General features: G+C 38.6%; 2 protein-coding genes and 1 long non-coding RNA gene across 5 annotated transcripts in view; 1 reads left to right on the top strand and 2 right to left on the bottom strand.

Moving 5' to 3' along the window:
* Positions 1-3,754, bottom strand: part of LOC139984203 (DNA mismatch repair protein Msh6-like) — a 43,843-nt gene extending 40,089 nt beyond the window's left edge. Inside the window, exons 1-2 of the mRNA XM_071997996.1 lie at positions 3,426-3,754; positions 2,565-2,739 (exon numbers count right to left, since the gene is read on the bottom strand). Coding sequence (XP_071854097.1) covers positions 2,565-2,739; positions 3,426-3,618 — 368 coding nt within the window. The 5' untranslated portion in view covers positions 3,619-3,754. The remainder of the gene's footprint in view (positions 1-2,564; positions 2,740-3,425) is intronic.
* Positions 3,755-3,865: 111 nt separating this feature from the next.
* On the top strand, positions 3,866-13,788 carry LOC139984204 (MKRN2 opposite strand protein-like). Of its 2 annotated transcripts, none has more exons than XM_071997997.1 (5): positions 3,866-4,068; positions 6,779-6,994; positions 8,532-8,581; positions 9,590-9,752; positions 11,038-13,788. In XM_071997997.1, the coding sequence occupies exons 1-5, from the start codon at positions 3,998-4,000 to the stop codon at positions 11,249-11,251; spliced, it is 714 nt and encodes a 237-aa protein (XP_071854098.1). In that variant the 5' UTR covers positions 3,866-3,997; the 3' UTR covers positions 11,252-13,788. The 2 variants fall into 2 exon arrangements, with proteins under 2 accessions (XP_071854098.1, XP_071854099.1); XM_071997998.1 differs by lacking the exon at positions 3,866-4,068 and adding an exon at positions 4,102-4,240.
* Positions 13,789-20,598: 6,810 nt separating this feature from the next.
* LOC139985179 (uncharacterized) lies at positions 20,599-25,098 on the bottom strand. Of its 2 annotated transcripts, none has more exons than XR_011799332.1 (3): positions 24,737-25,098; positions 23,347-23,475; positions 20,599-22,185 (listed from the first exon to the last, which is right to left on the bottom strand). It is a non-coding gene; the product is annotated as an uncharacterized lncRNA (long non-coding RNA). The 2 variants fall into 2 exon arrangements; XR_011799333.1 differs by lacking the exon at positions 24,737-25,098 and adding an exon at positions 24,133-24,153.
* Positions 25,099-26,212: the final 1,114 nt, after the last annotated feature.

The raw sequence follows: 26,212 nt of genomic DNA, 5'->3' as shown, positions 1-26,212 counted from the left end.
GTGCCCCCCCAGATTAAAAGTGCTTCCGCCTCCCTTGCGGGTAGTAGAGCATTAGTGCACTGGTATTTTAGTATTTTTTCACTAAATTATTCCTAAGTACTTTGAGAGGTGTGAACAAACAAGCAGTATTGAAAGAACCCTCATAATTTCTATCGTATTTTTGTATATGTACTGCTGTAGGACAAGTTCCTGCTGTTTTTTCTTAATAATTGAGTTACTTTCCTTTTCTATTTCTCAGAAGAGATGAAGGGGATAATGGGTATTGAAGGTCTGTTACTTCAAAAAACTATTATCAAATCTCAGAATACACATGTGCAAGTCTACAAAATCACTCAAAAGGATTTATAGATTATATATACTGTAGATACACAAAGCTAGATGTGTGGATAATCAAAGCTCTCTTGGAACACATTCTCAATCATTTTAAGAGAAAATCATTTATTTGTTTTGAAACTATGCAGGTTTCTTCCTGGAAATAGCTAACATTGTTTCAAACCAATGTGTAAATAATTCTGAAGGCACAATAGTCAATTAAACAATTGAGCTAGAAATAATGAGGTAAACATATTTGCAAAAATAACAAACATATTACTGTCGTGACACATTCCATTCCATGGCGTTGCGCCAAACAAACAACGATTAAAGACTTCCTGACATAAACAACGCTGTGAGATCTGTTACAATCGCAATGTTACTATGTTAGGAAAAACAAGTCATCATAAAAAATAATAAATTTGAAAATGATTAAACTTTATGAACATTGCCTTTACTTACAGATAAGATTGAGATTACGAACACTTTGGAAAGTTATTGTTGAGCTTAATTTGATAAGAACAGATGAGTATTAAAGAGAAAATATTAGTTCAAAAGCATTTCTGTTAAAAGACATATTGGCAAGAGTTCCATTAAATACAATAATGTTGCAAGGAATAAATCAGGAATATCTTAGTATTTGTGTTGTGTCTTGTGTGCGACAGTTTTGAGGGTTTATGGTTTTTTCATGATTTTTTAAAAATATTTTTGGGGGCTTAAGATTCCCCCCTCCCCCTTTTTTTTGTAAAATGCCTGATGTCCTACAACAGGGTTTAGAGGTTTGCATTTCCATACCATTTTCAAGTTAACCCAAATGTAGTATTTCCCTACAAATATCCGAGAATATTTCTTGTCTTGCAGAAACAGAAGCCACCACCAACATCCACCATGGATTAAATTTGAAGCAGACAGGGGATAAATTAGCGTTAATAATTAGTGTAGCAGTATTGAAGTCTATGAATGTTTGACTTTACTGTATACATACTGTGCTATGTTTCCTATTTACAAACCTGCTATACATTGCTACTTTTGTATGTACATAGAATTTTTTATGATTTTGCAAAGCATTTTGCTATGCGATATTGGGAGTTCCCTGGCAGAGGAATCATGTAAAATAGTATATTTACTGTGATTTCCCTTCCCCAAATATTTAAGCTCATACTTGTCTTTGTTCCTTCCTTTTCTGTTTGTTTTTTTTCTTTTTATTTGTGAATCAATTCCAAATTGAAGCCGGTAAATATAGCACTACCAAGAAACAAACTTTATCAAAAAGTCTGTAGTTCCCTCTACTTTTTGTTAGGTCTGTAGTTCCTACGAACTTTACATAAAGTCAGTAGTTCCCTTCTAACTTAATATAAAGTCTGTAGTTCCTGCTAACTTCACATAAAGTCTGTAGTTCACTTCTTATTGTATATAGGACTTCTGTATTTCTTACTAACTTTATATAAAGTCTGTATTTCCAACTAACTTTATATAAAGTCTACTAACTTTATATTAAGTCTGTATTTCCAACTAACTTTACATAAAGTCTGCATTTCCTACTTACTGTACAGTACAGTATATAAAGTCTGTAGAGTCTACTAACTATATACAGGTAGTCTGTAGTTCCTACTAACTGTATCCAAAGTCTGTAGTTCATATACTTTCTTTACACATGGTCTATAGATCCTACTACTCAGACCATTAAAATCTAATACAATGTTATAGTGTCCTTCTGTACCACACAAACCTCTAAGAATAATTAATCCATTTGGTCAAGATTACACTGCTCCAGAAAGTTATATGAATTAAGGTCAGATTGACATCATGAAACATGAGCGACAGTGGCGGAGCGTCCATACAATCAGGGGGGCGGATGCCCCCCTGATGGACTCAAATGGACTGCTGGCGCCCTTTTCAGCTCTTTACCACTTTTTACTTATTGGCGAATATTGACTTTTTTATTGCGCTCTCATCTACCTATTGACATTTGTCACAGTTTGTTGGTGTAATTTGGCGATGACACCTATTTATTCTTCGTTTATCTGTAAATTAGCCAGGCCTGGAAAGGGTCATTTCCGGCGATCTAGGGAGAATCTTTACTCAGAAAATTTCTGTATGCTACGCGCCAACCTGTGGTGGCGCTCCGCTTAGATAGTGTCGAAAGCACCCCTACAGACCATTCTTGCCCCTCCTGACCGATACCCCTAGCTCCACCACTGATGAGCGAGGGTTTACTGTACATTGATTATATCACAGAAAGTTCTACAAACCTTTCACTCAGCCAAGCTCTACTGGAGCTCTGGTCGAAGAACTGAACATGGATCTCAGGACGTTTCACTCCTTTATGGAAGATTTGAGCGGTGGGATGGTTGCAAACCAGACTAGGCCACCAGGGATAACCATCCAGTTTAGCCCAAACCACTTCAAACTCATTGAATTTACATGCTGCGAGAGAAAGTAGACAACAAAGAAGTTTCCTTACACATCAACGTTTCTGGTAGTGTGTGATGATTAATGGTCAAGTGGGGCGTTGTGGTCAAGTGGTTAAGGCAGTGGACTTGTGATCTAAGGATTATAGGTTCAAGTCCTGGCCAATTTATACAGTACCTTATATTGCAATATTTATCATAAATGATATTGGAAAAACAAAAGGGCAAGTTGCTACACAAATGTAATGTGTACAGTTGAGGCATACTGTACATCCTATTTCAATATTTAAAATGAATAAAAACCTCAAATGCCTGAAAAGTGAAAGCTTTGGCTTCATCGACCTCAAATGGGTTACTGTACAATTAGGCTTAGGCCTAGCCTACATTAGACAAAATACATCTAACTTTCTTTGGCACGGGTATGCTCTTTAACACAAAACTATTAAACCAATTAGGCCCTCAGTATGCAAATACCACTGGCACTAGGTTAGGTGTAGGACTATGCATGTAGGTTATTCTACACTAGCGTAGGGTCCCATTGTAAAATTGAAGCGTGTCAGTATAGACCTAGCCTAGCTTTGACTAAATTAAGAGGCTGATACCGTAACAGCCCAGCAAAACAAGTTAGGCTATAATACGAAGTTAGCTATGAAAATAATCAGCAATTTAGTATAAAAGTGTATTTCAGCAACTGTAACCTACCTGCGGCTTTTGGCTTTGTGACCAGCTTTAACTTTTCCTGAGTTGTTTCAGTTGTAAGTTTTGGTGATGTCTTTGCGCTTTCCTTCGGAGACACAGATTTTTTCACACCAGCATCATCTGCAACTTCTGGTGAAGTTGACTTCTTCGATGATAATTTTGAGAAAAAGGAAAAGAGGGTTGCCTTCTCCTTCATCCTGTGGCAAGTCAGTCGCAAATTAGTGGTCAAATCCGCGTCAACAATAGAAATGTCGGCCTAGCCAACTGTAGTGTGTTGTTTAATGGAGGCAAGCTACGCCTACACAGTGTTACACTACACTACTGGTTCCGTGTTATCAACACTGTTGACATGTGTGAATTGATTTCGCGGGAATTTCAATAGCACGTTCGCGGGATCTCGCAAGGTCTTGGATTTTGAGGTCAAAGGTTATGTTTACCTTTTGAATTCATGGAGTTGATCTTTGGACTGTGACTATTAATAGTATAAACTCATCATCGGTGTATTTTTCATACTGCCTTCGTTTTAATCGCTAGTTTAAAGTGTAGAAATTTACGACTGACAGGAATCTACATGAATGAATTCAACCAAAACACTGCAAACAGAGGCATATGCGAATTGTAGTGTCTTTAGACCAAAAGGAAGCAGGTTAGCCAAATTCTCCTAGTATAGGCCTACTATAACAATAACAGACCAAGCTTGTTATTGGAGAAAATATCCCAGCATAGGCCTAGCCTTGAAATGGGAGTCTTTGTTATAGGCTACAGTAGGCACTATAGGCGAAAGTGACTTAGACAGAATTGGTATACGGCAAGGAAGTGTAAGAGTGTTAAGGACTGTTAGGCTAGCTATTTTCCCTAAGTTCTTCTCAAGATTATATCTAGACAGAACTACTAAACAAACATTAAGAAATGGTGGGTGTTACTAAAACGAATGACAAATGCGTTACACATAACGAATGACAATATGTTGTACACACTAAAATATTGCGTTGACTAAAACGAATGACAGTAATGACAGCACAGACATTTGCTTCAACCGGATATCACAGTTCAGGCTTCGTGGGTATCTAGGGATCTAGTAAAGTACGGACAAGATAAAAACGCACCATGTAGTAAGCGAAATTGTAAGTCTGATTTAAAAAGTAAATTTAACGTCATTTTTTCGATATTAATTGTTAGAAACTAACAATACTATAATCTTGAAACGGCTTCAGTTATCTTTCTATATAAATCTACAGAGGTAAAAAGCACAGCACTCTCAAGCGCATTCTCACACAAAAACTTTCCCTGTGGTTTCTATCCGTAAATTACACCAAAACCCTGCAACCACGTAACATGCGATTTTCCTCAAATCATTTTTGCGCAGAAAACCAATAACCGCATTTACTCCACTCCGTTAATCATTCTATCTCTTCTCACCACTGTCCTTCGTTGTCATTCGTTGTCATTCGTTGTCATTTGCTGTCATTCGCTGTCATTCGCAAATGATAATTAACCCTGTACAAAGTCAATTGTCATTCGCTGTCATTCGTTTTAGTTTGTCCCAGAAATGGTGTTCTGTAAAAGACTGTTAAGTGGACAATGGGCAAAAGAAAGGACAAATCATAAGATTAGGCAGTTATACACCTACGCATCACTTATTGTACAAACACTTAATAAATGGAATTTAATATAATTGACACATCTGAAGTGGTGATAGTCTTTAAGTGTACTTTATCTTAGAGAAGCCTATAGAGTTACAATATATTTAATATTATCATCAAATGTATTCCAGAGCAAGACCCCTGAAATAGAAAGGCACATTACTGTGGAACCTTTGTATCGCTTGGCCTATGTATGTAGGCTACTGAGCCTACTGTAAATGAGCTGAGCAACAAAGTGTATTTATTGTTGCAACATGAAAGGCTTTCGTAACACTAGTTCTACATAGGCTACTTAACATTTATGAGCCATTACTGAGCAACAAAGTTCATATATTATATTTATTTTTTGTACAGACTATTTTACCATGTTCCCTCCGAGTCAAAAATCAAGTTAAAAACAGCTAGGTATCACATTTTAGAGAATAATGAAATGAACCTTTCTTTGGTAAATGTTAATTTCTTTTTGGAGCGGTATTTTGTGGCAAATTGATACTTTATGAAAATAAGGACTTTTTCTTAGTAATATCCACATACAGTCAGAGTAACTGACTTCATGCATGTCCCATGCATTGTCATTCTGTTTATTTTGTCACCACTAATTGGATTACATACAGTTATCATATTAGTTGTCACATAAACACTCTTGGTAGTAGAAGGGTATTGTTAGGAGATTAAATCACATGTCAACCAGTAAATAGGCAATTTGCAATGTTCAATGAATTATTTTTAAGTAACAGATTATAGAACAATTCACGGTAAAATTAAATACCAAAACAGCTAGTACTGCAACTATTATTAGGAAAAAAAAATCCCGATTTTAAAAGTTTTTTCTGTAGATAGAACTCTCAGGATTTCTAAAGCGGTTAACGCCAGTTCCTTTCAATCATAAGGTACCGAGTTCCAGTCACTCCAAGATTAATGTATGTCGTCCAGTTACAGAGTTATTGATAATTCATAATTATGGACGTTAACTATGAATCTAAGAGACTGACTTCGGTCAGCTTGCGGCTTTCATAAGCCAATGATGGCCTCTTCGCGAGTTCCTGCTTGCAGGAGGATCTAAAATACATACATACAATGCAAACATACAAAATAACTTGAATACTATCTTGTTAATTTAGTTATAGACACAAAGCCTTATTTCAGAAGTGTTTTAACATTTCTTTGTTTTTCTTGTTTAAGATTTTTTTATAGTTTTACCTTTTCTTTCATTTTTTCTTTTGATCTCTAGCTTGATACACAACCTATTATCCCCCTTCTTAATTTCTAGTGTCCATCGTGTTCTTAGTTTATTATGATTGTATAACAGACACCTATATTGAGTTTTGTGTACAGTACATGTGTGAGAAAATAACTTTGGATTGAAACTGATACTTTGTATTGGAGGCACCCTCAGTAGATAAAAGTGGGCATGGGATGTCAACTCAAAATCAGTATTAACTCAAGAAGTTAAAAGTCCAAGAATCCTAAACTTTTGCACAACTTCCTAACTCACCAACAAATGATGCCAAACTGAGCCAAATCCAAGAGTTGACCTGCCAAGGTTTTTCTTAAATTTGGTTGATTTTGTATGGAACGATCCACTAGTCAGTCTCTCAACTTTAAATGGTGATGACCTTTGACCTTTGCAAAAGACTTGTTATGCATGTATTCAAAAATGAACATTCTTACATTCCTTTAATATTCTTCTGTTTTTTTTTTTTGTTTCTTTAGAATGACGGACACGACGATATTATCCTTTAAGCATTCCTGTCAATCATCAGGGAATATTTTATGTTTTCAGCTGCCTTTGTACTGTCCAATGTGTGGGAGGAGTCTAACTAATGAGCCCTTGGCCACACCTCCTGTTAGATATCCACCAATCCTGAAGAGCAGTTCGAATTATCCTTTCAGCATCATTATAAAACCCACAAATGGGACATTCTTGGGGTGAGTATGAAAACAAAGCGGAACTGAGTATGTTATCGAGCATATTATTACAACACTGGTAAATGTCTTTCTACGTTTCAGACCAAAATACTGTACATTCTTTTGCATTTACCTCACTTTGTGCCTGTTTATACATTAGATCTGATGAAAACAGAGAAATTTTGACATCAAAAGCAGAGATGAATGCATCAAATCACTAATTGTAATTCCAAGTTGATTGGGATCAAACTTGAATTTCTTTCAAAGGGACTAGAGTTATCTTACTTGATGTAAAACATTCATTGCCACGTAGTTACACTCTGTATGTTTCAGGTGACTGCAGGGGTAGAGAGTGGATCAAGTTGTTTGGCTTAAATTGCACCCTGCAGGCTCTAACTTTGGTGACAATCCTGAAAAAGGACAGTGTTTTTATCAGAACTAGATGTAATTAAGGGATAATTGGTAATCTCCAAGTATAGTTCTACAGTTTAAACGATGACCCCCGATGCACAGTACTATCTGATAAAGACTAAGAACTGAGGACAGTATGGAGTGGTATTAGCATTAGAATAAGATAAAGATTAGGAGTTCTGTTCATACTTTCAGTATGAGTGCTTTGAAGCATGCTATGGGAGGAGAGTATAGAGTGGTATATATAGCATTAGAATCAGGTAAAGATTAGGAACTGTTCATACTGTCTATATGAGTGCTTTTAAGCATGGTATGAGAGGACATTATAGAGTGGTATTTAGCATTAGAATCAGATCAAGACTATGAACTGTTCATACTGTCAGTTCAAGTGCTCTGAAGCATGCTATGGGAGGACAGTATGGAGTGGTATTAGCATTAGAATCAGATAAAGACTATGAACTGTTCATACTGTCAGTACAAGTGCTTTGAAGCATGCTATGGGAGGACAGTATGGAGTGGTATTAGCATTAGAATCAGATAAAGACTATGAACTGTTCAAACTGTCAGTACAAGTGCTTTGAAGCATGCTATGGGAGGACAGTATGGAGTAGTATTAGCATTAGAATCAGATAAAGACTATGAACTGTTCATACTGTCAGTACAAGTGCTTTGAAGCATGCTATGGGAGGACAGTATGGAGTGGTATTAGCATTAGAATCAGATAAAGACTATGAACTGTTCATACTGGCAGTAAAAGTGCTTTGAAGCATGCTATGGGAGGACAGTATGGAGTGGTATTAGCATTAAAATCAGATAAAGACTATGAACTGTTCATAATGTCAGTAAAAGTGCTTTGAAGCATGCTACAGGAGGACAGTTTAGAGTGGTATTAGTAGTACCTCCACATATGTGATGTGTAATGTGCAGAATTATAATACGTTTTGAAGCTTGCTACGTTGGATGAAATTACTGTATCTGTGCTTGCATGGACCTTCCTTACTCTGCCATTTAAACTGAAGTTTTATATTTTTAGTATAAAATGTCATGAATGCCTTTGGAACCTGCAGTGGTTAGAAAGACTTATCAGTAATTTTCTTGCCAATTGTTGTGAGAATTGTTTTACATTCAAATATTTCTTTTTTTGCAGAGACTACAAGCATGGTGACAATTTACACACAGGAGTAACAGATTCAAGAGGTACAGTGATATAACTTCAAACTGTGAGTTATATATGTGGTTCCTTCTTTCCCTGCCCTCCCTCCCCCACTCCCTTCATCCCCAATCCCTCCCTCCCTCCACCCTCCCTCCCTCCACCCTCATCCCCACTCCCTCCCTCCCTCGACCCTCCCTTCTCCACTTCCTCCCTCCACCCTCCCTCCCTCACTCCTTCCACCCTCCCTCCCCTACTCCTTCCACCCTCCCTCCCCCACTCCCTGCCCACTCCCTCCCCCATTCCCTCCACCCTACCTCCCACACTCCCCTCCTCCCTCCCCCACTTCCTCCACCCTCCCTCCCTCCATCTTCCCTCCCCTCTCCTTTCACCCTCCCTACCCCACTCCCTTCCCCCTGCTACCTCCCCACTCCCTTCACCCTCCCCAAGAACAACTTATATCTCCAATATCTACAGTAACTCGTATACTGTATTATGCTTTGATTAGAAACCAAAGTTTTGCATTTTCAACAAAGTGGACAATACTCATAGAGCATTTGGAGCAAAAACTTCACCCCACCAGATCCCATCCCCACCCTCACCCCCACAGACACTCACTTCCATCCTGTCCCATTAAACAAGGTATGACTTGAATATGAAGAAGACCTGGTTTGATATGAGTTTAGCTGGAAATTCACATGGGTTGGATCTAGTAACAGTTCGCTAAATTAATATCAATCTTGTCACAGCATATTTGGACATTCTTGTAAGTACATACAATATGATTTCATGTTACTATTTCTCTACTGCAGATCGTTGCACACTTTACCTATGCAGGGTGCTTAGAAGTGAAATGATCAAGACTGTTTGTTATGATGCAATATTATAAACAGAAAGAATTCAGGGTACTAACAGAATAATCTTTGAAATAAATCTTTGGAATTGTTTTGTTAACCTTAAAACTAAAGTATCTAAAACTTGACAGCAAAAAGTGTCATACACTAAGGATTGGTTGCATTAATTTTTGTGACGGCGCATTTCCATCGATTTTGCAGGTTTTCTCTGTCACTTTAACGAGCAGGGTGTTACTTATGATAGGTCTGTCTGGCACCAAAGTCTGGTTATTCCTCTCATTGAGAAGTCTGATTTTGAATTGGCAACCCTTTGGGATGAGAAGCTATCACAGATAACACACAGACCAGAATGGACATCAGAGAGGTAAGGATATTCTCTCAAGAATATGCTTTCTATTTCTGCTTTTCTGATAGAGTAATTTTGTACTTTAAATTTGGGGGCTGGGGGGCAAACTGTTTCATTGAAACAATATTCTTGTAATTGTTTGCCTTAAACCATGGTCTACGGTCAAGCATGGAAGTACTATATTATATATATATATATATATATATATATATATGTATATATATATATATAATATCAATAATAATTTATTTTGTAAAGCGTAAAATCCACAAAAGTGCTCTAAAACGCTATGTAACAGCAAATAAAAAATATATATATAATTTATTTTGTAAAGCGTAAAATCCACAAAAGTGCTCTAAAATGTTATGTAACAGCAAATAAAGAAAAAATGTATAATTTATTTTGTAAAGCGTAAAATCCACAAAAGTGCTCTAAAACGCTATGTAACAGCAAATAAAAAATATATATATATATATACACACACACACACTTTGGCATAGCCCTGACCAGTCTAAGGTCACTATTAACAACAATCCTGTGCATACATTACAGCACACTGTAGTACACCTGGCCCATCAAATGGTGACTACAACAAACTTTATCTGAGCCACGACTAATAATGGCTGACTCTGGCTCCCTCAGTAGTACCGATCTTTCCTGGACATTTGACCGATTGGACACAGAGAGGTGTATACTCTCTAAACCCATTAGGACAGCACCATCATTGAATCGTACGTACTTGAATCACTTCTGCAAATGCGACTCTTTCGGGAACATTCTGCAATATGAGGCTTCGTGCACTATAGGGCTCATGACCTGTTGGTTTTTTTATTGTTTAGTCATTTGTTCAAAACATTTAAGCTTGGATTGCCTCGTTTTCTGTGTCACTGGTTCAATGTTGACTATTTCATTGCTGTTGTCATATTTAATTTTATGGCTGTATCAAGTTTGTGCTTTATTGTGAAGTGCTTTGAGATCATATTTTGATGCAAGGCTAATTATTATATATGGACACCCCCTCCCCTCCCCCATCCTCTTATTCATATGTAAGATATAAGACTTTGTTCCCCAAAAATATCTCGATGGAGACGTATGACCTCTGAAAAAAAAGTAATGTATTCATCTAAGAAACAAAAGGCAATTTTTCACTACAACATATATAAAGGGAAATTATTTTGTTCATGGAAATGCATTTTCCATAGGATGTTATCTGAACTTTATGCTTCTAACTGTGATGATAGTAAGGTGGATAATGTAAAAGAGTTCATGAAATTTTCATAAGTTGCTGTTTATCGATTTGCAGGTACGTGGAGCTAGGGCACAACTGCTTTGACTTTGTGGTGGCATTTCTCAACTTTATCCAGTACAACTACCGTAAGCGAAACCTGAATTCGTCGATCACGAGACAATCTCTAGTAGATGAATACATTCTCGCCACCACCTCAAAGGCTGCTAAATATATCAACTTTATGAAACAGATTCAGACCAGAGGTTATCTACTTCAATTAGATGGATGACAGAAAATATCACATGCTGTTAACAATTGGGTACAGTTGCAAGCTGCACTAGACACTGCAAATCTTGAAAGTTGGAAGGGTAAAGAAGTCTGTCAGTAGCTTCGAGGCTAGTGGTTTAAAGACATTGAAGACTCGCCCCAAACCGCGTGCCGCCCTCTGAAGTGAAGTTTTCTGCTTGTCGCTACAAAATGCAGACGGTAAAGAAAACGTGATACCTTGTTATCTGTAACTGGACCTGAGATGTCCATTGCTGTATCGTTTATACACTGTGCTGTGGGTATTGACCACAGCTGTATGTACTGACTGTACACTAGTGTCTAATTACCAAAGGTAGCAAGCTGTGTGCGTATTTTCTGGGATCAATGGTGGTGTCTAACACTTCTGTTACACCTCATTCGAAACTAGGTCAGATTACCGGCATTAGACGTTTCAGTTTGCGCGAGTCTTCACACCCTTTAAGATACTGTCACATTTAGCAGGGTTTGTTGGATTTGACTTGTCCACTCCAGTGTGCCGGATGGTTCTTTGGTCAGTTATGACCGTGGTAACTGATAGCAGTGGCAATCACTTTGCTTTGTGGCATCTTATGAGATCGGCATCTAAGGTGGTATGGGTGACATTAAGACATAGATTTTATAGTTGGACTACCGAGATGTTTGCCTCATAATTTTCTCTCTTTAATGACCTTGAACTGTTACAATAGAAAGACATTTATGCACAGTATACAAAAGTATTCTACTTCATAAAAATGCTTAGTGATGATTCCAGGAGGCCAATATATAACCAGTATGGCTGTGTGTGAGAAAACATCTGATAGTTATTAGGGACTGCTTTTCTATGAAGTATGCTAGTAGTGACCACGTTTTACCTTGTATGAGCAAAATTATTTATGAGGGCTGAGCTGACTCGGCCATAGTGATTCTGCTGGTGTGAGTGCGTATTAATGGGTTTGTCTTATATCTGTCAATATGAGCTTATTACACATGTAAAGGGTGCAATCCTGGTGCTTTGAATCTGACAATGTATACAAAGTTACCAGTTTGAGGCAAGCCAAGCCACTGTGTTGATTTTTATTAGTTTAATGTATATCTATCATACTACAAATTCATTGAATAAATAAATAAATACTAATAATAAATATATATATATATATATATATATATATATATATATTGTGATGCCATTTGTCATCATATCTGTCGCCCTCTATTTATTCAGGCTACATGTCACCAATTTTAGCCGCATGTGCTTTCCATGTGGACAGTGGCGTTTTACAGGTCATGTGACATCTGTCCATCAGCTCAGGTGGATCAGATCTTCAGACTTGTTCGGTTTGGTAATAGCCCCGGCTCCGATCATTATGGTCGTATTTGTGTTCGTCTTTCATACACGTTTGTGCGTATTGTTATACGACTCTACTTCGGTCTTGAGACCTCGTTTGTAACCAGTTTCGTTTAAGTACATTTAATTTTGAGGTCTTGGTGCCAATGTTTTTTTTGGCTGATTGTAGTAATAGATTACAAAATCTCAGCGCTCGTTTATCAGTGTGTCATGTTATTGCATGTAATAGCGAGGTTTAAGGCTAGTCGCTACTAACACACAACCATCCAAGCCTCATTTGCTTCCATACCACCACCAGTCCTCAGTAGGGAATATTTAAGCGCCCCCCCGAATATTAGTCTAAGTAAACGTTACAATATATATATATATATACATATGCAAAGGAGATAAAGGGGGGAGTGCATGTGGCCCTGATGTCCTTGGTTCCAGAGGGTCTGAATGTCCACTCCAAGAAAATAAGATATCAATTGCATGACGGTCAGGCCTGCCTATAGAAAAACTGCCCCCCTCAAATTCACTTCAGCATTAATAATTTGTTACGTGATAGCATAAACTACCCCAATCACTGCCATTAGGATTCTTCCTTGAGCCCACCTTCTTAATTGACCAGCCACCGTATGATTGTAAAGTGCTCTAATGACCAGCACGATACATTCCTGTGTGAAGACAAATTTGACTTAACCACTAAAATAGTACACTGTGTATTGAATCATGAATGTTTGCAGAGGAGTGTTCAGTATGGCTAGAATTTACCAACTCCGGTAGATATTCAAACTCCCTTGTTTTTGGCCGAAAAACAGGGGACTCGGGAAGTATATGATATAGGCAGGGAAGATCGTAATGTGAGAACCAAATCAGAGAATTTTCAGTAAAGTTGCCATTTATTTCATGTATAACGATAACTGCACCTTAATATTGCCCCCAAAAATGCTAGAAATTCAAGTTATGGTCAGTCATGTTCCATGTCTGCTGCTATCATTATTTCTTACTTAACATTACAATCAATACTTTGCTCTGAAGGAAGGAAAGCAAGCGGTGACGTCCTATGGAGAGGGGTCTTTAAGTTGAGGGGCCCACCTCTTCGTAGTCAAAAAGACATAGAATTTGAAGTTTATTCACATTAAAGTGGGCCCAAATTCGAGCATACTCTGTAAATACAACACTTCCAACTGTAATGAACCTCAAACCATCGTCATTTTTCTCCACTGTATTTGTTACTATATTTTTATTATGATAATTATGATGATTATACTTATGATGATAATATATCAATCCAAGATCTACGACCACGTAATAAATATATGCAGGACATGTCCATGGGAATCCGGATATGTGGCAGCCATATTCCCACTGAGGTCTCCATATTGATTTTAACTTTGACCACTCTACAATATCCAGAAATATTATGACAAGTCGACCGATCCTGAGTGGAATATAAGCATACTTTTATAAAACGCTCCTGTGCAGAAGCGTTAAACGAATCATTTGATGCTTTGAACAGATTTCGATACACTTGTACCGCTTCCAGCAATAAGCTGTATTCTACTAGTGGGTTTATAAGCAGAGTCGGGCCACGTTGAGTTCATACCGCAATGCTTGCAAGAGATGTAACTCAGTTGCCCACTGAACATCCATGCACTTCCGACCACTGTGTTTACGCAAACGACTGAATAATCACCTCTAAGTAAGTATTTCTAGTTTATACTCTAAGAAAAGAAAAGGGTTTGGCAAATATTATTTTTACCCAACACTGGGCAGGGGCGTCAATCCGATTTGAAACGTGGGGGGGACGTAATCGATTCGAGTATTCCGGCCGTAAGTACTATCTAAGCGGAGCGCCACCATCGGTTGGCGCGCAGCGTACAAGAAAATTTTTCTTCTGTCAGACACCTCAGATTGCAGGAAACGGCACTTCCCGTGCATTATGGCAGAAAGCAACACCCCTAAAATTGATAAAAATTTCCGGCAATTTTTTATTTTGGGAAATATTCTCGAAGGAAGTGATCGCCATTTATTCCTAAGTTAACCAATTCCTCGTCTCCCACAAGCGCCCAAAATTTAAGATATCGAAACATTTTCGTGTTGGCTGATCCATGATCACCGCCCATCAAGGGCGGCGGAAGCACTTTTAATCTGGGGGGGGGGGCACCGACATCAAAGGGCACTTTGCAGCAATTCGATTGGACTGATGCAGCCTTATATTTAGTACCCTTTATAACTCTTATTGTATTATTTTATTTGTGTACACACATCACTCCATCAACGCCCCCCCCCCCCCCCTCTCAAGGAAAATATGCATACTAGCACTGCAATATCCAATGTGCAAATTGGGAAACAAGGAACAAGTTTTCTTTTGAGACAAAATGAGGCGAAATCATGCTAATTGCTAATGTAGGAATCTTCCGAATTAGAGTTTATTTCTTGTTAATATCTTAACAAATTTGTTTCATTCGAAATAGCTTTGAGTGTAACCCACAGAAATTCACTAAGAGTCAGAGGCGTAGCCAGGAGTTGCAAAGTTGTATGCACGACTATCTGAGCGGAGCGCCACCATCGGTTGGCGCGGAGCGTAGTAGAAAATTTTTGGTTTTACAAACCCCTCAGATGGCCGGAAAAAGGCCCTTCCCGAGTGTTCATTCTGGTTCCCTGGCCTCTTGCTAACTTGAGACACCTCAATTTTTATGTAGAAAATGGGTACATTTTTAACCTGGGGAAAAGTGGGGGGAACGTGCCCCCCGGTTCCGCCGCCCTTGCCGCCCATGCCCGTGAGAAGTGGTGACTGGGTGAAGAAAAAGCGATGCCGTTTGAAAACATGGGCAGAAAAAGTGAAAGTAGCGAAACCTAAGGTAAAACGTGCGATAACGAAGTGATTATTTTCCAGGTTAATTGAGACTTTATCAAATGCGAGCTTAGACAAACATATTTAAAGGTAATGGCATTACTAATCCCGATATGTCGTATTTGAGGTGTGTGAAAAATCCGCAACGACCATCAAAGAGCAACTGAATATTTAGTCTACTTTTCGATTTCGAAAACACTTTTTTTTTAAATTATGACAAAATTTTATGACACCTTTGACAATTTTTTTTGGGGGGGGGGGCATGTGCCCCCCGGGCCCCAATGGGCACGACGCCACTGACCCCAGGGCCTCAGATATAGGCCTATTGCAGGGGTGGGCAACCTTTTGAATGAATGGGCCAGATTTTAGGAGTGAAAAAAGACAGGGCCGCACCTAACCAACGGCCTGCTGCTGATTTCAAACCTTTGATTCCGAGGACGTTCAAGCAATAGGTGTGTGTACTTAATCTGTATTCACAAAACCATAATGTCAATACAGTCCAGTTGATAATTAATGGTGATAATAGACCAACCTGACAGCATCATAAGTGCAGATAAATTCTAAGCAGCTAGCTCGTTTTTGGTGATGATGCAATATAGATTGATTTTTTTCTTTTTCTTGAGACATCTCACGGGCCGCAAAAAAAATCACTGGAGGGCCGCATGTGGCCCGCAGGTTGCCCACCCCTGGTCTATAGGAACGATGTCCCAAACTTTCCCCGGACATATAGGCGAAGGAAGCTATCCGCCGCGACTGCATGTGAGTTTCTCGACTTTCCGTCCTGGGAGTCATACCACAAAATGGTGCATTTCCTCAAACGCCATTATTAATAATTTAAATAACTAACTAATAAGGCACAGCCCATATCCGAGTTCAGGCCCGGTCACACTATACCGATTTTTTATCGGAATACTATCCAATTTTCCCGGAGGAATCGAAACAGCCAGTTTTTTTGTTCAGGTCTTCTAGCCACAGTGATAAAGGACCTGATTTGCTATCTGTTGAGCCATTCCGATGTGGAATAGCCCTCTGCGAACTTTTGATATTGACTCTGTTTCCTTTTATCGGATAGCTATCCGGTTTCTCTTCCGATTTTTATCGTTTTTCGATGTGACGTCACTTCAGAATGTAGTCAGTTCCAGAACTCCTCAGATTTGGAGTAGGTATTCGAATATTCCACTGCATTCATTACATTCACTACCACAAACCTCACTCTTCGGCCTAAAATCGGAAAAATCGGACCGTATTCCGATAAAATATCGCTGTAGTGTGACCGGGCCTTTCGTATAGCGAGCTTAGCGCAAATTTGGCGCCAGCATGTTAAACCAGGTTGCTAGGTCTACGAGAATACATTTACATGAAATTTGAAAACAAGGATAGCAAGACAAACAACTTTTATTATGTTTTCAGGACCTCACACATGCGCATGTATCGTCAGACTTAGAATAGGTCCCATGTGAGTGGTGGCTAAAGTGATGAAAGCATGAAAATAAATCAGTGGTTGTTCGTTGGAGTCCTCAAGCAAGTTACCTCGGTTGCTAGGTGGATTTGCATCTGGTTATCGGGTGAATTCTGGGCGGAGCGTACTATGTAACCACCATGTACCCAGGGACGTAGCTAAGGCCTGATGATTGGGGGGGGGGTGGGTGTAGTGGCTGAAAATCGGATTTGAAGCCAGAAAATTCCAACTGCTGCTTTGTACCCCCCCCCCCCCACCCTCCCGCTACTCGTCAACGATACGGTCAGTGTCAGTCAGAAAACCCAATCTTTCGCGACTGCAGTTCTGTTACGAACTTGTTGCGATACATTTGTACCCACTGGCACTCATTTCAAAAACTTATTGGCCCCCCCCCCCCACCCCAACCAAATATTTTTGTGAAATTCGGGCAATATGCTGATAGCTTTTTTGATAATTTGCAATGTGTTTTTCAGTGGTTAAACTGATATTATTATTACCCAACAATTATCACTAATACGGAAGGGTAATAAGAGGGAAAATTATTGTATGCTATTTGCATGCGATGTAAAAACCGATGCATGCCTGTATGATATGCACATGATCATGTGGGATGCGCGCGAAAAATTTTGGTTATATTTTTCGGACAAGTCGTTACAACCCCCCCCCCCCCCCCCACAAAACAAATTGGGCTCCTACGCCTATGACGGTAGTTCTATTAGGCATTTTTTTGTAGTATTCAAAATCATACGAAGTTTTGTACGGTGGAGTATAAGAATCGCGAGATACAATTTCCCAAAGTGGCAAGGAAAACGTGGTAAACATGACAGGTTAAAGGTCAATTTTGACCGAAATTTTTAAAAAAAAATTAGGTCATGCACAATCACAGGGATAAATGAAAAGGCCTACATAAACTAGAGTGCGACAGTCGGAAATTCCGACTGTCGCACTCTAATTTTCCACCTAGCGTCAGTTTTACCATGGCTTGGGGGTGAGACACACCCACACCCTCTCTAACGACGTCCCTGCGCGGTGAATATGGAACACGATCACATGGTTCAGCCTCTGTTGAGTCATGGTGCTCCGTAGCCTTGTCTTCAAACGCCTCAAAGCACTAAAAGATCTCTCGGCTTCCGTCGAACTGGCGGAGGAGACGAGGAGCAACCGCAAGAGAGCTTCGACTTTACCAAACATAGCCCGTACCACTGGATTCATCGACTTGAATTTTTGTCTATACCCTTCAACCGACGACGAATGGAACTGGCCTCGAAATAAAGGCAGACTAAGCTTAAGATTATTGGAGAGCTCAGGGTACCAATGTTATGAAATAGTGATACCATCTCTTTGATGTTACCGAAACACTCCATCGAGACACCTTACAGGCCTCTTATGTATTTATCTAGGTCATGGATTCAGTTTTCCCACGAGAAGTTTTTAACTATCTTATTGAATCTTGGTACAGGGCCTTTTCCCAAAATAGATTCCATTATGTCTGTGGAACATTCGAGAAGGTTCTCTCACGTGGTATGGAAGTTTCCATAGAAAGGGGATGGACTTCCAAACTCCCAACCAATCAGGGCAGATCAATGCCAGCGCACTTATTTTTATAATACAGGATGATCAGGTTATTGGCTGCCTACTGATTGTGCGCAGTGAGATTTTATGGAAGTTAGGTTTAAAAGGCAAAGGAGGCCGAAAGTTTTATCACTTGATCAGCAAATTTATCACTCCGCCGAAAGTTCATCACTCCTAATTGTTTAATTGACGGAGTCAAGTCAAATCATTGTAATTTAGTTTTATTTGTAAAGAGAATCGACAGAGAAGAAATTATACCGAATCATTAATCAAATCCTATCTCGTCAAATTGTTTTTCTGTGAACTCATTGTTTTCTTCCGTTCGAGACATCTCCTGAAGAAGCATAAATACGGCATCAAGATATCCCAGTACTTTTCTATCGCGAGTCCCGATATAGTTTTACTATCGGAGGAGCCGGGCTCGTCACAATATTACACCAACTCACGAGATCTGGGTGGAATTTTCCATTCAGCAACATTGAGTGATATTCGAGGATATGAATCCTAAGATGTGTAAGCCGTAACCAAATAGAGCCACGACACTACTCTTTTTCCAAATGTGTGTGGGGGGGGGGACATTTGATATTGTTTCCCCCATCCATCGAAATGTGGGGGGGGGGGACGTGTCCCCCCGTCCCCGCCTGGATTGACGCCCATGACACTGGGTATATATATACGATCAAAATGTTTTGCACCAAAACTGTGTAATAAAAATCGTTTATTATCTCATTCAAAGTACGCCATTTTGAATAATTCCATTGCGAAGGTTAAGAGTGGTTAGTGCTCAAAATTGTTTTGGGTTCAACGCTTTACTCAAGTTTGGTTGGATACAATATGTACGCATTGTTTGGTACAATATTTGTCTAACATGTTGAGAGTGTGGTTCATTAATAACACAGAAGGAAGTTCGTGTTGAAGAGGCCATAGAGAGAGTGAGAGAGGAGTTGGCGGAGGATGGGAGAGGATGGGAGAGGAGGCAGTTACTCGGTGATGAGGCGAGACCGCTTTCTGATCTGAATGCCATGCTAACTTGTATGCAGTTGGTTACATATTATTGCTAATCGACAATTTTGAACGTGGCAATTCCATGCACGGTCGAATTTTTCATTGACCTGTTAGTAATGCACTTGCTCTGTCCAGTTCGGCAATTCATCACGCTAGATTTATTAATTATTAACAGGTCATATAGCCTTTCACAAAATTTACTCCATTTAACTTATATGTTAAATCGGTCACTTTCGCGAGGTCGCCGCTATAGCATCCTATGCATTTGACGGTCACTTTCAACTGACACATCCTGATAAGAATAAATTACCACAGCATTGCATATATAGGCTACGTGTTGCAAACAAAAATTCCCTTAAAATTACGATTTGGAAAAGAAACTTCTTTTGCCATATCCCTTAAGATAGTAGTAAAAAAAAATAGTTTCCAAGGGGCCTCCTTGTGCTCCAAGTATCTTTTAACCCATGCACATTTAAGACCCTGGATAAAACTAGGGGCAATCCCACACACTTAAAAATAATTGCTCAACATGGGGTAAAATGGACCACCTCTATGGTGTAAAAAGGGAACATGGTCAACAGATGTGTAAACTTTACACATTAATGCTTTGGCAAAGTTTTACCTTACTGTGGGGTAATATTTTACCACACAATGTGTAAATTATTTTACCAACTGAGCATTGTGTAAAATTTGCACAACAATGACCATGTTCCCTTTTGTACCCCATTTTGTGTAAATTTTACGCATGTCAAGCAGGGCACTGGTTTTACCCCACAGTTGTGTAGTTTTTTTGCAAAACAGTTGTGTAATATTAGCACACCTTTCGGGGTTCCTTTTTTTTACACAACAGTTGTGTAATATAAGCACACCTTTTGGGGTTACTTTTACACACACACTTGTGTAAATAATATAATTTATATATACTGTAAATGTTTCAAAATCGTGTCAAAAACATATACCTTTGAACAATTTGATATAACTTCCATACTTGCATATGCTTGCGTGTTAAGTAAGGTTGCAATAATTTTAAGACTTTAGTATATATGAACAAACATGGGAACAAACATTGGCTCTATGGCAAGGAAGCCTATGATCTCAGTGCAAGAAAATAAAACACTTGTAACATCAAAATGAACTGATAAAATTTATTAAGACTTCTGTAAATAACTTTCAGCTTATCAGGAAAAATGAATTTTCTCTCTTGCATAAAACAGAACATGAAAATCATAGAAGTGAATACCATTACAGTATTAGCAGCAATGCAGCCACATATATAGGTTAATAATATTGTTCATAGTAGGCTAAAATATTTTTGTAGGGGAGCCATTGCATAATAAAATTGTACTTTTCTTATTCTTAATTGTTTTTCTAATCAGGTTGGTGTGTGTGTGGGGGGGGGGGGGGCTTTTTTTGACACCACTTGCTATGGGCTTGCATAATATCAACCCAAGTTTAGGTGAAAGACGAGTTAAGCTACATATCAAACAGGTGAAACATACACATGACTTTTAAATCCCTGTGATATTTTATTCCTGGGGTATTTCCTGGATATCAATCTCACATAGCAATTATATAGCCAACAAAATCTACATTTGTTTAATTTGTTTGTGCCTAATGTTGACCTCATCAACGAGTTATTCAGAAAGTTTTCCAACATTCGGGCAGTATTATTTAGCATTAATGTAAAGTGTATCATTACTATGTGTTGGATAACCATGCTAGATGCTTAAAACCCTATGAAACTCAACTTTACTAAGCTGTCACATTTCTCAAAATTCTAACATATTTACATCGACAAATGTTACAATGTATCATATAGTTGAGGTACTAAAACAGAACTTTGAAGAAACTTAACCATCCCTTATATGCTTTCACAGTTGTTGAATAAACCATACTGGAGACCTCAAGTCCTTTAAAATCAACTATAAGCTGTGATATTTCACAAAAAATCTAACATATAATAGAAAGAACTCAAAACAAGTTTGAAAACACCAGAAATATATCTATATGGAATGAAAGTAAAATCATCACTTATCTGTTATCACAGTTGTTCAATAAAACATGCTGGAGAACTAAAGCCCTGCAAAATTACCTATACGCAGTGATCACGTATAATAGAAAGAACACAACACAACTTTGAAAACAACAGAAAATATCTATATAGGAACAGACTCAAATCATCACTTATATGTTAAACTGGGTAAAGTTTTACATACCCTTGTAACCTAAAGTTAATAGCAGCTAGAGGTCTAACATCTGTTTAGCTTTACATAACACAGGCCAATGGATACAAAGAGCGGGCCCACTTCCAGTGCCTTCTCCTCAATGATGACGAAGAGCTGCTGGAGCAGATTACTTGTTAACAATGACGAAAATAATGCCATGTTGCTGACAGTGGTCTTACATAATTGATTTGAAATGATAGTATGCCCTGAATGCCCTGATAGACCCTGGTTCATTCGGTACTTTAATAGCATAAATGAGAGTGTCTAAAGCAGTTCATACCCCCATAGCCTGAGGTGGATAGCAGAGGTCTAAAATCTGGTAAGCCTTGTAGCAGAGGTCAATTGCTGCAATAAGTGTGTCTACCACCATTGCCTTTCGCTCAATGATGACGAAGAGCTGCTGTGGCTGGCAGTAGTTGCCTCCCAAGATCAAAACGAATGGCTGTGTACGTCCATCAAATTGAGTCAAGTATTGCGCTAAGTTTACACCTTCCTGAAAAGACAAGTTATTATCTAAAATTTATATATATTGACCACAATCTGGGAAATATGTATAGGTAACCTTCCAGTTGTGTAGTTTTAAGCATATCTGACCAATGCTAGTAAAAAAGAAACAGGTTTCTTCAGGGGGAACTTCTACAACACACAGGTCATACTTGTCTCGACACCAAAAGGATTTGAAATATTATTTAATATCTTCTTTTCCAGTCCTATGAAGATTCCTGGTATAATAAATTATCAAAGTCTAGAGGTACCATGGAAATGATATGTTAGTTCTGGCCAAATTAAGGGCAACTTATTTTAGTAGTATATTGCAGTAACGTAGCCAGGTTCTGACAATGGGCGAGTTATGTGGGGTATAGAGTCAAAGGGGCACTGAAACTATCAGGAAATTTCCCTTAAAAGAGGGTATCCCCATGCAACCCTCACTCATGGTTACTACTAGTTCATTTTTGTGATGGTATTTCCTTTTGAGGAAGAGGTATATTCCGCACCCACCCCATTTGACAACCATGCAGGTTCTCCAGGGTTAACAGTCTATTTAAGTTTATTTAGTGGAACTGATTACTATGAGCATAAATGCAGTATTTCACGGCATTTATACTGTAGTTCAGTAATACCTTTGATGATTGCCTGTGGCATCAGAACCATTACTTGAGTAATATTGCAACATTTACATATTGACCTCAATCTGTGACAACATCAATGCTATGTACACCAAAAACAATTGATTACAAGTTACTACAGGCTATTTACTAGCATGGTAATGATATATCATGCCATCTTCTGAAATGAGGCCCACCACTCAGAATTATGTCACAATAACATTGACAAACATGATAACCAAAAAGATCATACAAAGTTTGGATATAATGTGACCTTTGGGTGCAGAATCATTGTTATTGAAATATGTTGACCTCTGACCCAATACTTTAACTGATATTTACGATGAGATCGATGAACACCATACACAATAAGATCTTTAAGTAACAAAGGGCGATCACCCATTGTTGAGTTATCACGTAACAAAGCCAAGCATCACACACTCACTCATGCATACGCAGTACACGTACATATGCACATGGACCTGAACACATATACTATTCCGTGTGCAGCAAGGAATCGAACCTGTGTTGAACAATGATATTATTACCTTCTGAAAGAGAGTTGCACCTTAGGTTGTAGTGATGTTTAAACTTTAAACAAAGACCGAGTTTGGGGATTATCTGTGTTATGCTCTCGTCATCCAGTAACTCAAATACTTCATCATCAATCCTGTGAGCTGTGGAAATTAGAGGGAAAATATTTTCCATATAACACTGTTACAAAGCTTAATAACAGTAATGACAAAAGACATGTTGCATATTAGGAAATTGCTTCTGTAAAATGAACATTCATGGATATTGCAATCATCACATATTATTCTAGACATAAAAAAAACCCAGAGAATGTAAACATTTTATTGTGAAATAAAAAAAATGCAGAGAAATTAATGTGCTTACTGCTTAGCCCACTCATTAACATAACTTATCTTCTTCATGTAAAAAGTCAACTGCGTTCAAAGGTTAAACACTAACATCATTATTTTATTAAGCCACCATGGACCAAGGTCTTAGTTGGAATGTAGGCTTCTTGTGGGCCAACTTCATGTGACACACCCACATATCAAATATCAGATCTGTCCAAGCTTCCCTTCTTGAGATATCTGGTTTAGTAGTTTTCACAATTTAACCTCTGATGACCCCAAATGACCATTGACCTCCCCAAAAATCAGTGCGCTTCTTGTCCCTAACGTGGTCACGTACACACCAAACATGAGAAGTCCAAAATTCCCTTCTTGAAATACTGTGTTTACAAGCTTGGCAGCGCAAACACACACATACGCCATTATGATTGCAAAGCATACTATTTTCATCACAACTAACAAAGCTTGTTTTACCATTTGGCCCTAACATATGAGAGCCAGGGTCTTGGTTGACTACTGCAGGATCATAGTGAGGCTTATTTTAATGGATATGCTAGTCATAATGAGTCATTGCCTGGCCTTAAAACTAATCTTCAACTGGTAATGTTAGCCTAGGCTGTATCGCTTGCCTATTTGTAGTGTTGGTTAAGGAGACCTATCAGTATATAAATGTAGAATTGGCTTGGGCCTTAAACATAAGCCAAAGCTAGGATGGTTCAACGTTGGCGTTATACGTAACCTAAGTTACTCTCATACGTGAGTAATATCTTTAGTACGAACAAGATGGTTATGTGCACTACCTAGTCTCTATGGGCATGAAAAGAGAATCTAGAGAGGAACGAAAGGCTATATATGTATGCTTGGCGCTTACTATTAGAAATAGCTTAGCCTAACGTTGGACCTTGCACTAACATTTAGTCGTAACGTTAAACAAGAGTGAGGCCTAGGCGACGAGTATATGCCGTTTAAAACAGTTTTCGTTCAGTATTCAACGGTGAAATTGTAGTTCAAGACTTATTGAAATATTATTCTTTCCGCATAAAAGGTTAGTACTGATGCCCGAAATACACCATCCTACCTTCTTATTGTGGCTTTAGTTCCGCTAGGCCGATGTTTTCCAGAAATTGTGAAACGACCATCGAACTTTTAGTGGCTTCCATGTTGTCGTTCTGCAAGCAGCGACGCGGTATGAAAGCGTGTTTACACATCAAAGTTGTAACATAAATGTATTTTACCCAGTGCAGTGCAACAAATTACACCGGTATTTTGTTTTACCGGTAGAAAGGGGCAAACTGGTCCTTTTTTTACACAATACGCATTTGTAAATCATTACACCTGTGTCTGTGTCGCCTGATATACATGTTTTACTCAGCGTTGTGTAAAAATTGCACAACTCTTTACCCCTCACTTTTATACCCCGTTAACTTTTACACATTGTTTTTACTGTGCACGAACCCCTGCAAAAGATTGAGCTACTTAGAGTAAGACGTTTAACCCTTTCAGGCTTTCCTGCCCAGATAAACTTGAAAATAATACTTTCCAGATCCTTAATGAAAGCTGGAGAGTGGGTCAGGGAGAACCTGATTTTTTTTATAAGTTGGGATAAACCCAATGTTTTAACAATAGTCATCTTAACTGGCGTCTGATCTCTCTGCGACCATATATTGGGAACCCTTCTTATAGTCTTCACGGCTTGGGAGTAAAGTTAGGCTTACACAAGCTATTCTTACAGTGCTCAAAGGCTTATATCCCAAGCATAGTTACTGGACCAGTCGTCCACCTAAGCCCAAAGAAGCGATGAGTAAAAGAGGTTGATCCCGACCAAGAAACCGAAAAGGTAAACAGCGGATTTTTTTCTTTTTCACTTTATTCAGGCGGTCGAAGAAATTCAATGTAAAAAGTCTATCATTAGTTTTGTGGTCTATAATTCAAAGACGGTGTCAAGGTTGCTCGGTTTTTCAGTCTCTAAATATAGCAGCAAATAGTAACCAACGTTCAACCCACGAACGTGCAGCTTCACTTACCGGAAAATATGCAGGTTCACTGATCCCATGATTAGGCCTACTATTGTTAAACCACTTAGGCGTATATTTCCACGTAGCCTATATATACAGTATATATAAAGGCCTATATGTGTATGGCCCTTATGCGGTATTACATCACACATATAGCGAAAGTACGCGGTGCATCTTGGCTTCATATAGGCTGCTTGCTGTTATTGATATTTTACAGTGCTGATTATCTCATTGAACGTTCTATTTTGCTTCTTTAAATCTACATTTTCGGATTTATTTCTTCCTATAATGGATCGCCTACCGAAATTCCCTTACATATTATTAAGGCCATTTACGCAAGACTATGGTCAAGACGTCACATCTCTTCAGAGAAGAGAATTCTTTAATTGCTTTGCTGTTATGAAGGAGACCGCTTTCTCGCCTTTAGCTTACATCATAACCGTGCTTTTGATATTAGCTATATCGTGTACTATGCCTTCTATGAACGTACCCTTGATAATAACCGCGGCGATAACAATAACCGCGGCGATATCAATAAC

Source organism: Apostichopus japonicus, chromosome 17 (genome assembly GCF_037975245.1).
Source record: "Apostichopus japonicus isolate 1M-3 chromosome 17, ASM3797524v1, whole genome shotgun sequence".
Classification (NCBI taxonomy): Eukaryota; Metazoa; Echinodermata; class Holothuroidea; order Aspidochirotida; family Stichopodidae; genus Apostichopus; species Apostichopus japonicus.
This window is presented reverse-complemented; position numbering and strand designations above follow the sequence as displayed.